General features: G+C 36.6%; 1 protein-coding gene across 5 annotated transcripts in view; it reads left to right on the top strand.

Annotated features, from left to right (window-relative positions):
- The window catches only part of CDK14 (cyclin dependent kinase 14), a 626,953-nt gene that overhangs the window by 335,686 nt on the left and 274,748 nt on the right, over positions 1-16,519 (top strand). For all 5 annotated transcript variants that reach the window (XM_049641422.1, XM_049641423.1, XM_049641421.1 and 2 more), the window contains one exon: positions 4,074-4,197. In XM_049641422.1, the coding sequence (XP_049497379.1) occupies positions 4,074-4,197 (124 nt within the window). The remainder of the gene's footprint in view (positions 1-4,073; positions 4,198-16,519) is intronic.

A 16,519-nucleotide genomic window follows, 5' to 3' on the forward strand; every position in this document is an offset into this window, starting at 1 on the left:
GTGATGGTTTGGATGATTTTGAGTAAGTTTCTTGTGCATTTAGAGCTACAGCTTTCTTATTTAAGAGAAAAGAAAAAATACAGGATTATTGATGAAAAGGATTAAATGTTATATGCAAGAGTGCTTGAAACGGCTTTTAAACTAGAATTTGCCCTCAATTATTATTAGGCCCCTTCTTTTTGGTATCTGAGATTACATCCACATTTACCAAGTTTTATTAGCAAATACCCACAATGACTTTTACTCTTTGGTGGTCGTCCTTCTTCTCACAGTGTCCTCTGGTTTTCAAAATGATCAAGTGTAGCTTATTGTGCAATGATTTATACAATCAAGTCAAGTGGCTTTCTCAAAAATTTATGTGGTGAAGTTAGGTATTTGCCTGCTTGCCTAACGGAAGAGATTCCCTAACATGTGAATTCTCAAGACATTTCCAAAGAGCGTAGCCTTGTGTTTAACTGAGCATGGCCACTGCTACCCACAGCCTTCCCCTGGCTGGCAGTGCATACTCTCTTAAGCCCATTAAGTTATGGACTTTTAACCCATATTTTTCTAATGTTTTTAGTGAAGTCTGCTGTGGTCCCTATTGCCACCATTACTTTTGTGATGGTGAGTTGGTAGGTTTATGGTTTAATATATTGTCTTTTCATTTATATGGGTTTTTCTTCTTAATTTATCTAGTGATCTGCTTGTTTGGTCGTTTCACCTTGTGCATCTAGTGACTGTTCAATTTGATTTCCTATTAAAATTTTATGTGTGATGAATTCTCTTTTCAGAGTGACAAGTTTCCTGTGATTTATCCCTTCCATAGCCTGCTATTCATATTATGGCAGGATTAATTCTACTTTTTTTTTTTTTTAATTTTAGCTAGACCCTCCCTCCTCTGTGCCTACGGTACACTCAGTTTGCTTTACTGTTGCAGTGCAGACTTAACTTTAAGTGGTAGCCATCTGTTTATGTGTCTCTCATACCTAGTGGGTTGTGAACTTCTGGAGTCCAGGGACTACATCTAATACTTTATTCATCTTTGCATCCCTCTTGCTTGACAGCACCTGACATGGCACAGAGTTGGCCCTTAGTAAATCCTGAATGAATTTATTCTATGGAGATTTGTTCTGACTTAACTTGTGCATTGCTCAAAGAGCTAAAATACGTTTGGGGCTATAACAATGTTTGAGGCGGCATGTCATGTCTGGGCTTAGTTTATCATGTACACAATTGTAATTGGAGTGTGTAGTTGCATCCTTCCCTGACACCAGTTTTCTTAATCTCCTTTAATATGATATTCCATTTTAATAGCTTCCATATTAGCATGAGGATTATATATTTTCACTAATTAGTAAAGGTATTAAAAGAAGAGCCCTTTGGGACTGCCTAATTTACCCACTTCTACACTTAGCATGGTTTCCTGTCCGTTGTTTTTGTATATGCTTCATCCAGATCTCTCTAAATTCAGTTCTGTATTCACATTATTGGTATAGGAGTGTCATCTGTGTCCCCAGGTTAGGAGGATGGTTAAAGCACACAGTCTGCGAGGCAGGAAAATACCGTATACTGTAGACACAGGCAAAGGCTGCCCCTGAAGCACAGAGGGGGAGCACCTTACATGCACCTGTAGAGGAAGTGAAGGCCTGGGGAGGTGGTCAAGGAGGAGCAGTTCTTGAGGTGAGACTTAAGAAATGCATGGAGAATAACAGACAAAGGGGAAAGGGAGCTTTTTTGTCAGAAGAGAGGCAGGAATAAAGGTAAAGGTTTGAAGAGCAGTGTGCTCAGAGTGTGGGGTTGGGCAAGATTGCTTGAAGTCAGGGAGCATGGAGTGATGACTCCTGGGCACCCAGCTGTAGCCAGCCTTGAAGGCTGTGCTATTACACACCCAGACCTCATTCTGTCAGTGGGAGGAAGCAGCTTCTATGCCAACATTTTGCCTACCTGTGTTGATTTCTGGCCAAGATCCTGTAGTGAAGTGGTTAAGATTGTGAACTTTGGAATCAAACTGCCTGGGTTTGAGTCCTGGCTCCAGCACTTACTGCTGTACAACTTTGAGAAACTGTGCTTAGTTTCCTCATCACTAATACAGAGATAATAGTAGTACCTCTTTCACTAGAATTGTTGCAGCGATTAAATGAGGTTGTATTCTATGACACATACATAGAATGGCACCTGGTACTTGCTCTCTGTTAAATTAAAACTCATTGCCACAGTTAAATGGACAATCACATTCTGGTAAGTGTCTAGTAGGCCCCTAAGGTCAGTTAGCACCTTGCGGAAGGCCAAACTTCCTTTTTAAAATCAGTTTATTTTTGAAATCAAATGTATTTGTTATGTGGCCTGCTTTTGCCTTTTTGTGTAAAGCTTTTGAAAACGCAAAGTAACTTTATTTGCTCACTTTCTCCCTTGTAAAACTGAGAGTATGGATTTTCTTCAAAATTGAAAGCATTAGGCTTCAGGATGCAGGGGTTATTAGGAGTGAAAAGTGAAGCTGGAAGCTGCTGGTGATGGTGTTAAGTCTTTCCATCTGCTACACAGGAAGGGTTGAGAGGAGGAGTCTAGAGAGATGTTTGCTTCCTGAGGTTCTCGAGCCACTAATTCAATCTAGGCTAACACAGAACAGACTTTTCCTTTCTGATGCTTAGATTCTGGAAAGACTGATCATAGGCCTTCACTGCTCCATAGCATATGTCATCAATACAAAGATATTGAAATGAATTTGTCTCACTGTGATTTCAAGGTATCCACCCTGTAAAAAATATACCTGGCTTTTCTAGCCCCCAGTTAGGTGGAAAATATTCCAGAAATGCTAGCTTCCAGGGGCTCTCAAGGAGTTGCCAATCCTTTCCATTTAAATATTCTGGAATCCTTCTATCATCAATCTTTGACAACCAACTCATTTAAAATTTCCCTGAGACAGCTTTTTGTTACTAGCTAAATATATAGACTGGAATACTATTTTTATTTTTGTTTTAAAAGAGCAGTTTTTTTTTTTTTAATTTTTTTTTCAACGTTTTTTATTTATTTTTGGGACAGAGAGAGACAGAGCATGAACGGGGGAGGGGCAGAGAGAGAGGGAGACACAGAATCGGAAACAGGCTCCAGGCTCCGAGCCATCAGCCCAGAGCCTGACGCGGGGCTCGAACTCACGGACCGCGAGATCGTGACCTGGCTGAAGTCGGACGCTTAACCGACTGCGCCACCCAGGCGCCCCAAAAGAGCAGTTTTTAAAAACTAGAAATTATTAGGATTATTTGTTAGGTGAGTTATTTTAAAATATTTCCTTTTTCATAAATAGGATTTTGGAAACCCTCGCAAATCACATTTTGTTATTATCAAAATAGAAACATTTGATGTGATCCAGTGTGAAACCAGAGAAGGCCATAAGTCAGTTTTTAAAATTATTTCCTACAAAAGTATTGCTCTTGAATTCTTGGTTTCTCTGTTTTCTGTTTCCTTAGGATAGGTCTGCTTTGTAATTAGTGAAGGTGCATGTCTGTCTTTAGGCAACAGCCTAATCTCTATGGCCATATGTGCAAAAGCAGTATAATTACAATGTAGTATTAATTGGGCCATGTGACTTTCGCTTTAATTATTTGAAATTATCTTATCTTTCCATTGCTTAAAGCATGTCAGTGGGTGAATCATTGGATAACATGTTTATGTCATTTTTGTAGAATTAAATATGTGCACATTTACATAAACTAGGTAAAAAATTCTACATCTTTTGATAATGTTATGGATAGATCTTTTTCTCTGTCTCCAGCATCAATATAAGCCTGAGGAAATCAGATGTTACAAAGAATTGATTCTTTACATTTTGCTTAATTCATAGAGTGCCGATTGGATTCTCAATTTCTGGCTGAGGAGGGTATCACTCTGGGTTGACATAAATTGGTAGCAATTTTCAGATTTACTTGTTAACGAATTAGAGATTCCCAGACTTTTATGCATGTTCTCTAAATAATTTGGGTAGGAAATTTAGTGGTCGGTACCCATTTTTACTAAATACAAGTAGTTGGCAGACTGTGTAGAAACTGGCATTTATCTGTGTTCAGATTTTAACTTTTGTCTCCCTGTTTTTTCAGTTGTTTTTATTTCAGTTGCTGCGAGGGCTGTCTTACATCCACCAGCGTTATATTTTGCACAGAGACCTGAAACCACAGAACCTTCTGATCAGTGACACGGGGGAGTTAAAGCTGGCAGATTTCGGTAGGAAAGCAGTTAATTACCAGTCTATTTTGTCACACTGTAAGAATGCCAGGCAGATGGTGGCACTCCATTTGTTTAGGTGTGCTTCTTCTATCATTATAGATCATGGTAAAATATTATCAGGAGTGAAGGATTTTTTTTTTATGATCAACATCATGCTTAGTGGATTTTTAAAACATTCACACTGCTTTTTAGAGTCTTGAATAATCATAAACATAAATCAGATCTCATATATTTCCAAAGGAGAAGGCAGTAAAATTTTGAGCATAAACTATATTAAAAGAAATCTATTTTTTTTCCACTTTTTCTTATAAAAATGTCAAACACATTCAAAAGTAGAAGGATAGTATAAGGACCCCTCATTACCCATCACCCAGCTTCAACAATTATCAATATATTGTCAGACCTGAAGAAACCTTAATTTAAGCCTCTGGACTTTGGTGGGGGGCATTCCAAAATATATTCAGTAGTATATGTTGCCCCCAGTTTTAGTAATTTAAAAATCTAGGGCCAGTGTTAAGCTTTCCAGAAATGACTGTTTCAAGATTTCTCAATAATTTTATAAAAGTAGACACAGATTCTGATTTAAAAGCTGTGGTTTTAAGTCATTATAAGTCATCCCTTCCTTAAAGTTTTAAGCTTGGTCTCTTGCAGCTTAGAAGCTTTCTCCAAACTCTGTGTTGAGCACACAAAAGGGAGCAGAACCTTTGTGTCATCCATGCTGGCTCCCCTCCCTTCATCAAGGGTGACATTCCTGCGTTACCCTGGCTCTGTCACAGCAGAGAGGGTGCTGAGTTGATTCCCGGCACCAGGGGATGCTGATGGCAGCATGATATGTTGACAGTGCATTGCCTCAATTATTTTTGAATACATATTCTGATTAGAAATTTGTTCCATTAAGAGTGGAATGGAAATATTACCCTCAGGACATAAACATGCCTGAGGTTGAAATATACGCTTTTGCTGAAAAATGATTATCTTTTCCCACCCCACCTTTCGATAAATAAAAGAGCAAGAAATGTTTATTTCTTATTTCAAGGTTAGTAGACCATTCAGTACCTTTGGAACGAATCTACTCTGTTGGGTTTTATATATCCTTTCCTTCTAAAATTGAAATAGAACAAAAGTTAGTATTTAACGAGTGATATATTGCACAACTGTCATTTATCTTCATCTAGTTGGTAGAAATGATAAAACTCCGCGCGCGTGTGTGTGTGTGTGTGTGTATGTGTGTGTGGTTTATTGCCAAATTTTAGCATCAAAATAATAAATGTTCAATGCAGTTTCATACTCCAGATATAAAGTGGCCAGATGTAAAGGCTTTCTATTACGGAGTAGAAAACAATGGGAGAGTTGGTGGGTGGAGGAGAGATTTGTAGTTCCTCAAATTTAGAGTTACTGGATTTGCTGTAAACATATTTTGTAGTTTATCATTGTCAGTGAATTAATAAGGATTTATAGTGATTTTCTTCTGGTGTGTTAATATACTATAAGGTATATGTAGGAGTATGAAATTGCATTGAACATTTAAGTCTATTGAACATAGTTTTCCTGTATATTTATAAAACATATTTTACAAAGTTGATTTTGTCTGTATAATTAAGGGTATAATGATTATATGTAAGTGCTTACTGGGTATTATTTTTGAATTTTATGACAACGTTTTTATTATAACTGTCAGGTTAGTTCATCTTAAAAGATTCTTATGGATCTTTAAAATTGACATTTTATAATATCAGATTCAGAAATAAATTGAAATGCAATTTTGAACAATTTAGAAAGTGACTTAGAAAATTAGGAAATTTAGGGATGCTCAAAGCAAGCATTAATATTTTCATTTTCTCTTTTCCAAGTACCTTTCCCCTTATCCTCTGCACTTTTCTTTCTCAAAACATATTGTTTTGTAAACAATTTTCACTTATGAAATATGTCGTGAACATTTTCTCATGTTATTAAATGTGAAAAACTCATTTATAACAGCTTAGGTCTTAGATATTTCCTTTAATGGCCAAAACCTAGTCTCTTTCTTCAGTCCCTTATTCATTGAACATTATAGTGCTTGCTACATTTCACTGTTGGGTACAGTCCTGTGCTGAACGTGTTTATAGGCTTGTAGGAACCCTCGTGTGGTGCAGTTGCAGTGTTGAGTATTCTAAAGCACTTGAATCTTTGTACCAGACTGCTCTACAGAAAGGTTGTGCCGTGCAGCACCTCACCTCAGTGTCACGGATTCAGTCTCCCTTGCCAGGAACACACACTTGGCGTGCATCCTGTGTGCAAAGTGTAATGAGCGAGACTCAGCCACCAACTGACAATTTCCCCCCAATTAATTGTGCATTATTTTTGTCTTTTAACTTAAGACATACAATTAACTGTGATTTACTGCACTTGGGCACGTGTTTATGTCTGAGATGAAGGAAGCACAGTAAAAACTGTGGAGAAGCTAGGCAGTCAAAATGGGATGCTTCCAGGCGCAGAACAATTAGAAACACTAGGCCTTCATTCAGACTTTGATGTATAAAGAGCTTTAGAAGCAGTTCCTTTGTCCTAACTTTTTTTTTTTCCTATGTGAAAAATGATTAAACGAGACAAATGAAATCTGAATATAGGTCCTATATTGTAAATACTATTTTTATTAGAAGAAATACTTGGCATAGGTTGGGGGGGGGGGGACGACACTGAAATTTATTGAATTTATTCTGTGCACTAGACACTTAGAAATTCTTGTTTTATTCTCTTCAACCTAGTATGGTATAGTAACATATTTTTGAGAGAGACCTGAACAGAGAGGTAACTGATTGCAAAACTGGGATTCAGAAGCTTGATTCATAGCCTTCAGTCTCAGGTAGCCCCAAGGTCTTCTTTGTATTTATACATATAGATGCTTTACCTTAAAGAGCTTCCTATTTTTCTAGTAAATTATTGATCGGTGTATGTACATAGTTCAATAATTCTAGCAAACCATTGTATATATTTTCTCTATACAACAAATATGACACCCATGCTGTAATAGAAATAGATTGCACTGATATTAAAAAGAAAGCACATTACATGGTTTAAAGAACACTTTGTCATTTGACGAATTCAGTAGTAACAAGTGAGGTCAGCAATAGTATTGAAGAGATTTTACTTGCTGGACAAAGTAAACCAGACAATCATGTATTTGTAGACCCATTCAGATTTAAGTGGATTGTAATTCTGAAGTCCAGCTACACACAAAAAAATGCTGTGTCTACTTTTTCTTGTTAGCAAAGTTGTATTTAAGTGTTTATCTGGGCCTTGTTTTCTATATGCATTTTGAATGAGTAAATTATACATGATTTAGAATCACTATGGCTTTCCTAATGCAGAAGTTTGTCCTGCCCATATAAATAAAATAATAAAATTGTATAGATTTCTAAATTTCTAAAAAAAAAGTTCATCTTTCCATTACCTATATGAAAAAAATATTTCAAATCTCTCATCCAACCTGTGTCTTCACCACCTTGTGCTCTGCGCCTCTGGTGGTACAACCAAACCGCAAACCCATTCACACATCAGAGAGCCTCTTTGACTCCATCTTTCCCTTTGCATGGAATACTCTTCTTCCTGCTTGCCACGTGGCTACCTCTTTCTAATCAAACAGGTCATAGATCATATATCCCCTATTTATAAAGAGGCCACCTTTCTAAAAATAGAACATTTCCCATCACTATTATCCAGTTTAACTTCTTCAATAGCACTTATAGTGCACTGTAATTATTTTATTTGTGTATCTGTTTCATTTTTTTTATCCACTACTTGATTTAAGTTCTGTAAGGTCATGGACTCAGCTTGTCTTTCTCACTCTTGTCTGCGTTATGTCTATAACCACACTTAACATATAGTAGGCCCTCAGTAATTATTGGTTGCATGAATTAAAAATATGCGTGACTAAATAGAGTATTAGTGTGAAGATTTGCTTTGGTAAACCAGCAGTTTACGAACTAATTTTCTCTTCATCGGTGCTTTCTTGGCTGGGCATAGTCAAAAGTTAAATCAGTTTGATAGTATTGGAGCCTCAGGATTGCTTTGAAGCTCTTACACATAGGCCCTACATACCCACTTGCATTTACTATGTTTGTAACCTTGGCCTGCAGAAATAAGTCACTGAGTGAGTGTAAAACATACACAAAAAGGTGTGTAAGATTTGAAGTTCCTACTCTGTAGGCCTTAAGTGGTCGTCAAGTTACACTGTTGTTGAGGGCAAAATGTACTGATTATTGAATTAGGGGAGCAGGCTCTGTCTATAACTAGCCTGTGACTTTCAAGAAGTCATTTATTCCTTCTGGTCCTTAGGCTCCTCAACTGAAAAAATAAGAGCATTGAACAGGTACTTTCCAAGATCCTTTCCTGTGCTGTTTTTTTTTTTTTTTATGTTATTCATTTCTGAAATTATTAATTTATTTTCTAATAACCAGATATTTGCTCGTGATTAAAAATCAGTCCATTGAATCTGGAATCAGTGCTACACCATCCTCCCTTGAATCTAATGTTTTTATTCTATCTTCTGGAAATTCCAATAGATGAGAGCCACACTTTTATAATATGCACTGAGATCACATTAAAAGAAAATTATTGAAGTATGACAAGTAAATGCATAAATAAATTCACCGAGAAATTGATGTTCATTTGCAGTATAATAGTATGAAACTTAAGGGTGTATTTCCATGTAAATGAGATTAAAACAAAATAGATGAGTCTGTAGAATTGTGGTTTCCTGCAGTCCCTTCAAGGCGATTATGGTGTCATCCACATTTTCTGGGTAGTCTCCCACTGTTATAAAGGGTCATGCCTAACTACATGGGAAGACAGCTGGGCTGAATTTGCCCCTGTAAAAAAGAAACAGTGAGAACTCTGTAATATAAGCACGTAAGCTTTCACTTATGTTTTTTTACTGGCTTTCCCAACCCAGGAACCATGTTAAACAGCTCTGTGGTTTTAATCAAGTAAAATTGGACAGGTCTCTTTCCCACCAGAGGTCTAAAATACTACCTTCCTAGTGTTGGTAGTTTCCCCCTCCAGGCTGTTCCTCATCTCGATTTAAGAAAGGTAATTATTGTAAATCACATTTTAGATTAATCTGCGGAACACACCAGAGATATAACTCTGCAGAGGCCATGGTCAGTGCAGAGTTTGTTTGTAATGTGCCTCTCAGAATTCACGTAGGGAATAGTTGAAAACAGGAGGAAATCAGCCGCTTTCAGATGCAGAGTAGAGTCTGTCAGTTTGATAAATAGAAATCCTCTGAATAAATGCCTGTTAGTCCCAAAAGTATAGACCTTTAACTATTTTTTTATCATTAGCATATAAAATTCACCGTGGAAGCCATAGTTACAAATTCAAGGTTAGGTATAACTTAGCCCATTTGTTATGGCCTGTAGGCTTCCATTTTACTGTATCTTTGTTTCAGAATATATTTTCTATTAGCAGAATTAACCATATTTTCCAGTGAGGTGTCACTCTGCTTTTAAAAGGCTTTCTCAGCAGTTTAATGCATGAGTAGTTTTAATGCAAAGTTCAGATGCTTGTTTTCATATACATCTGAAAACCGGAGACTATTTTTAGAGCAATTGATGCTGCAGTATGTACCAAAGGAAGATCAGCTTTTCCGTAATTTTTCTAGACTTCATTAAAACTCGAAATGAGAATGTGCACATCTAAAATCTATCAAAGAGATGATCAAGATTGCATGTTAGAAATAATTTTGATTGACATGTGAACAAGACAGTTATTTTCCCCGACTCACTCTTTTAAGGATGTGGTTACCCTTTTGAAAAAGAAATGTTGATTTAAAAATTGCCTTCTCTCTGATCATAAAATTCTCATTCAGCTCCGTTATTTAAATCTTATTTAATATCCCACTCATCCCTTTGAAAAGTTTTCTGACATTCAAGGGGAATAATGACAATGAGGGTAACATTTAATTACATTGTTTTTCTGTTTTGTTCTATCACAATGTAACTTCTCCCTATCACAGGTATGCTAACATGCTACATATTTGAGACAACTTTTTTTCCTTTTAAATAGTCTATATCTTTTAGAGTGGTTTTAGATGCACAGTAGAATTGAGCAGAAAGTATACAGAATTCACATGTACTCCCCATCCCCACAGAGGCATATAGTTATCAACATCCCCCACCAGACTGGTACATTTGTGACCCTTGATGAACCTACGCAGATATGTCAGTATCACCCAGAGTCTATAGTTTACATTAGGGTTACTCTTGGTGTCATACGTTCTTTGGGTTTTGACAAATTATAATGATGTATTTGCCATTATAGTATCGTACAGAAGAATTTCACTGCCCTAAAAATCCTCTAAAAATCTCATCTATATGGGGTTTTTACAAGCTGTAAATGGGAAGAAGAGGAAATATACGAATTCTAACTCATATGTATATTCTACTCTATGAGACACTATGAGTGTCTATGAGACACTTCTCTGTTCAGTCACCATAAAGCAGATTGAAGCAGTGTGGATGGGGGTTGATTGCTAAGAATGGCAGCTTCCAACTCCATGGAAATGAGGAAATTCAAAAGAGTGCTAGTTCATTCTTAGCCAAATCATGCATGTGAGGTAATGAGACATCTTAAAATGCAGAACAGACTGCTCCAAATTGGGCTGATCATCTCATTCTCCACCATGGATGGAAACCTTCTGGGCACAGGGATTTCAATATGCAAAACTATTATATATTTTTACTATACAATATGAGGGCAGAATTGTTGGCAGTAAATCAGATAAGTGATGAAGGATCTGAGTTGAAATATACCAGTGTGTTCTTAGAAAAAAACCCGCATGGGGGGGGGGGGCTGGACACTGAGTGATGGTGGTGATGACCAGAGTGGAAGAATTGTAGGTGATGTTAGCAAGTGGGGCAGGGAAACAAACCTTAGAATCATGTAACACTCACACGCTATTCAGGACAATGATTACACTTGAACATGAGGTTTGTTAACCTATAGGTAAGTGTAAAAGTTGCTTAGAGTTTAACAATTCACTAATGTCCCTTAATTATGGATCTTCCCATGTCTCCTGTGCTTTACCGTCTAAGAAGCCACATTTTAAAATGAAGCCAACACCAAGCTCCACTGATACAATGTCAATAGACCTGATTTATAATAGAATCTTGGATGATAGTGTTTCATTGTAGTCTAAAGCATGTGTTTTCAGAAATTTTTACTGGCAGCTAGAAAAACTGGCTACTATGGAAGATCTGAGATACATGGTAAATTCTGAAAGTTACACATACTTAAAAAAATTTGTCATCTTGATATTTTTTTTACTCACTTTAATACTATCATTTCAGTATTAGTTGCTTTCCCTCTTGTGTTTTCTAAGGTTTCTAAAATGCCATATGTGTTTGTTTACTTACTTTTGGAATAGTGCATATTTATATTAATATTAAAAATTTTCTTCTTACCTTGAATAATATCTTCTGTTGTAATAGGTAAACATAAGAAGCTAGGACTTTTCTTTTTTCATTTTAATAAAGGAAAGTACTATAGGGCACCTGGGTGGCTCAGTTGGTTAAGCATCCAACTCTTGATTTCAGCTTAGGTCATGATCTCACAGTTTGTGAGTTCCAGCCCCATGTCAGGCTCTGCGCTGACAGCATGGAGCCTACTTGTAATTCTTGCTCTCCCTCTCTGTCTCTGCCCCTCCCTGCTTGTACACACACTCTCTCTCTCAAAATAAATAAACATTAAAAAATGAATTAAAAAATTAAGAGAAAGTACTAGAAAATTAAAGAATTAAAAAAATAAGAACTAGTGATCTGTGTTGCTTAGGAATTTTAGATACATGTCTGAAAAAAGTCTATTTTACCATATACTATAAAAATAACCTTGATGTGTATAATCAAGTTTGTATTTCTAAAATAATATGACTTTTTGCTAAAATTCAAACCTTAAAAATGGAACGTCTCTCAGTTAAATGTCTGTCAAGTTATTTGACGTTCTGATTTTTAATCTGGAAGGATATTGGTGTAAAATGCAGTTTGGAGTGCTTGGGTTTTCTTTCCAGTTTCGGAGTTGGAACTGCCAGCTAAGAAATCTATTGTGTGAAACAACAACCAGCTAACGTTAGCTGTGAAAATTGTGCTCAGAACCAGCCCAGGAGCAGTGGGTGAAAGGGGTCAATGAGTTGGCTAAATTGAGTGCTCTCCACACGAGAATGGGACAAGAAAGGTATAAAGAGAGGCATGAGAAAAATCAAAGATTGCAAGATTATAAGGCTGTGATGGTTTCTGAAAAGTTGCTGGTAAGCTCTCAACCTATTTGAAATAAATTGGGAGCATTTAATAAGAATCACTACTATTGATGTTAAAAGAACAATAAAAAATAAATATATGATGTGGCAACTTTTCGCTCAAAGAGTTGGAAGCAGAATGTATGTTTTCAAAGTCTTTATCCAATTGTTGATAGAGACATATCACTGGGAAAGTTTTGTTATTTTTGTTTTTTGATAAAAGCAGCAAATCTATGAGAGGAAAGTTGACATAAATCTGTTATAATTGTGTAAGAAAATCCACTACATTCACATTTCCAGAATTTTTAATTTCAGATTTTCTCTGGATTTTGAAGGAAACTCAGAGATTGTCTTGTCCAAATTGATGTATACACTTGGGGCACCTGGATGTCTCAGTCAGTTAAGTATCTGACTCTTGATCTTGGCTCAGATCATAATTTCACAGTTCATGAGATTGAGCCCTGCGTCAGGCTCTGTGCTGACAGCATGGAGCCTGCCTCTGATTCTCTCTCCTCCTGTTTCTCTGCCCCTTCCCTGCTTGTGCACACTCTATCAAAATAAAGAAGTAAACATTTTTTTAAAATGTGTACACTTTGGCCCGGCAATGGAAAATAAATTAACATTGTGCCCGTTACTTAGTAAGTGATGTGTTAAATTATTATTATTGTTGCTGTGTCTCTAGAGCCCTAGTGTGGTACCCAATAAACTTTTGTTAACTTACTTAATGCATACACATGTTTTTCCCCCAAACTTATAAGAAAGCTAACCAGATGTCTTGTTCAAAAGAGCCTCTCCTGTTCTAAGAATCTGTGTCAGATGAACAGTGTGATCCTTGTCAGGAATCCATCAGTCCTAACATTAGAATTAGCATGCACATCTTGGGGGAACTGCTAAAAACAATATAAAGAACGATTCTCACGGTAGACCTGCAGGAAACCTCCTTGGAAATACAAGTTGGAATGGAGCCTTGTTAATTTATGAATTAGAAGGAACCACTCTCTTTAATTATATTCCTGGGAGAAATTAAAGCATTGAGAAGTCCTGTGGACAGAAGAAGGCTGAGTTGGCTTTAACAATGTTCCCCTTATGACTCAGCCATGCTGGGCAGTAGTTGAAAAATGCCCCTGATGCCTCCCAGTGGGAGAAATCATCTGTTCAAATCTTGCCTTTTCCACAGGTTGGGAATAAATAATGCACAACTCCAGGCCAGGTGGAGCCATAACAGAAGTACTATGTAAAACCATTTAGATCTGAAATAGAAGATGTTTTACATGGAAGTAAATATATCCAAGTGAAAAGATAAGATGAAATAAAATGTTCCGGAATGGTTAGGGTGCAGATTCTGGAGCCACATGCCTGAGTTTGAATCTTGCCTCTGCGGTTTACAAATCATGTGTCCTTGGATGAATTACTTAAATTCTCTGTGCCTTAGTTTACCTGTTTGAAAATAAGGGTGATGATAGTTATACTGGGTACCTCACAAAATTGTTAGAAGACTTGAATAAATTAATGCTTACAAATCACTGAAGGACAGTGCCTGGCTTATGAGACAATCCGTACAAATGTCTGTTGTTACCCTTTCAGGGTTTAGGGTTTACGTGTTCAAAATGTTATTTGTTTTTAATGTGTAACATAGGATATAATATGGGATATTATTCAACAGTTCATTCAACAGATTTTTCCTGAGTGCCTCTCATGTACCCCACACTGCTCATGGCTGGTTTACAGTGGAGAGTCATGGCCACACGGTTCCTGCAACTCTGCTCTCAGCTTTCTTTACCATCTTGCGGTTACCATTTTGAATATTAGTTACTGTATTATGTGGAGATGCCCCAAGGGCTAACTTTTTTAAATGATCTGATTTTTACATCATTGTCTTGTATATTTTATGGAAATTGTCATTTGTCTATATTAAAGTATAATTACTGGCCAAGGTAGAATGTTCAAAGTAATTCTCTACAAATCACTATTAAAAACTTACTGTGGTTTGTAGTTCAGATTTTAAAGTATATCTATCACATTGTGACTCAGTTTAGCTTCCTTGGTAAAGGGACTAAGATAATTGAATAAGAGGGACTAATTCTTGTGACAAAAATTTTTATGATAGATTTGTACCATTAGTGTCATACTTTGAGAATAAGATTATACATCATGTAAGTTCTTTTATGAGGCAGACACTTTGTTAATTAACCAAGAATCTGCTGGTATGATACATTTTCTCCTCATAAACAATACCTGAGTGCTTCTGCCAAATGTTTCAGCAGGAAAGACCTGTGAGATAAGAAAATTTTGTGAACCACAAGAAAAATCAGCCCCAATGAAAAGTATAATTATCCCTTACTACACACTTAATAAAGAAATGACTACATCCTTGAATACTATGAGAACACTACTCGTGTGCAGTGTCAGTGTCCGAAGTCTCTCAGGGGTAGATCTTGCTGCAGGACTTACTTTTACATGGTCAGGTAATGCAGAAATCTCAATGAAAAGTGGCATATTGATTTTTAAGAGTCTTCAGAGGTTCAGTGCTTTGTAAAACAGAGTTTATAAGAAAACAGTGGAGGACCATTATACCTTGTGTTCTAAGACTTGTGGCCGTTTTTTCTTTCTCATTTTCTTTTTTTTTTTTTAATTAGATTTGATGTCAAAGTTCATTTGACAAGTCTGTAAAATCTCAAGAGGAAAAACATACAGCTAGGAAAATGCATAAATTAAGGGACACACTTGTAGTCTCCAAGAAAAGTTGTACATAGGTTGCCAAAACAAATGATTTAAGGTTATGGTAGATGCCTTAGCAAATTCATAAATCAAGGTCTTGGTAGCATGTATCCATTCCAGTAAAAATACCAGTACACTGCATTTTGTCAGCATTGGCTATGACAGCAAACTTAGTCACTTCTTAAATTTTAGAATTGCTTGTTTTACCATCTTTTTTTGTTAAGTGACAAGTCTGTGACCTTCTCTGGATCTGGGTGTCTGTGCTGTTTGTTGTACAGTGTTGATGTAAAAGATGAGTTTTTTGCCAGGTACACAATGTAGAAGTCGTTCCAGTGGCAGGAAGCATTTTCATTTTTGAATATTGAATTCAACATTGGGAACACTGTAGTCCTTGAATCATTGAAACATTGTATCAGAAGCACTTGACATTAGATTGCTTTTAGGAAATGACATTGATTCAAACTCTATCATTTCTAATAATAATAATAGCAGCCCTTTATAAGTTCATGAAGTGATTTTGTAGATCTTATTTTATGTTACCCTTATTACCCTGTGAAGTGGGCACTACAAGTCTCATTACCCCCTTTTTAATGTGAGAACATTGATTTGTGCTTCTAATATTAGCTCAGTGTGGGTATTCGATTGACTGATATTTTAACTTTGGCATTTCTGTTCAGTCTGTAGGCTTGAAAACAGTTCATCCTGAAGTCATCTTGGAAGATCCTGACTTCTTTCATGTCTTTTAAATAACAACATGAAGAATGTTCAAGTAGTTCTGATTTTTTTACTATGACCAGTGATCTTTTAAATATGAAAATTATAGGGGTGCCTGGGTGGCTCAGTCAGTTAAGCATCCAGCCCTGGATTTTGGCTCAGGTCATGATCTCATAGTTGATGAGATCAAGTCTTGCATCGGGCTCTGAGCTGACAATGCAGAGCCTGCTTGGGATTCTCTTTCTCTCTCTGTCTCTGCCCCTGCTCCACATGTGCTCTCTTTCTCTCTCACATTCTCTCTTTCCCTCTCTCTCCTTCTTTCTCTCCCCCTTTCCCCCCCCCAATCAAAATAAATGAAAAAACATTTTTATAAATTTTTAATGAAAATTACAGGTAAATGTGTTTTGCTGTCCAGCACTTTATCAATGGGAATAGCTATAAATGAGCTTTTTGATCTCCCTCCAAAACATAGAGAAATTTGGATGCAAATTTGAAATTGTCTTTGAATCACTAAGTGAATGCCAAAATAAACAGTACTTTTACCATCCAGCTCTAAGGCGCTATCTGTTCATTGAAAGCTTAGACATTGAAGGTAGCAAAACATTCTAATACATGCCA

Source organism: Panthera uncia, chromosome A2, assembly GCF_023721935.1.
Source record: "Panthera uncia isolate 11264 chromosome A2, Puncia_PCG_1.0, whole genome shotgun sequence".
Lineage (NCBI taxonomy): Eukaryota > Metazoa > Chordata > Mammalia > Carnivora > Felidae > Panthera > Panthera uncia.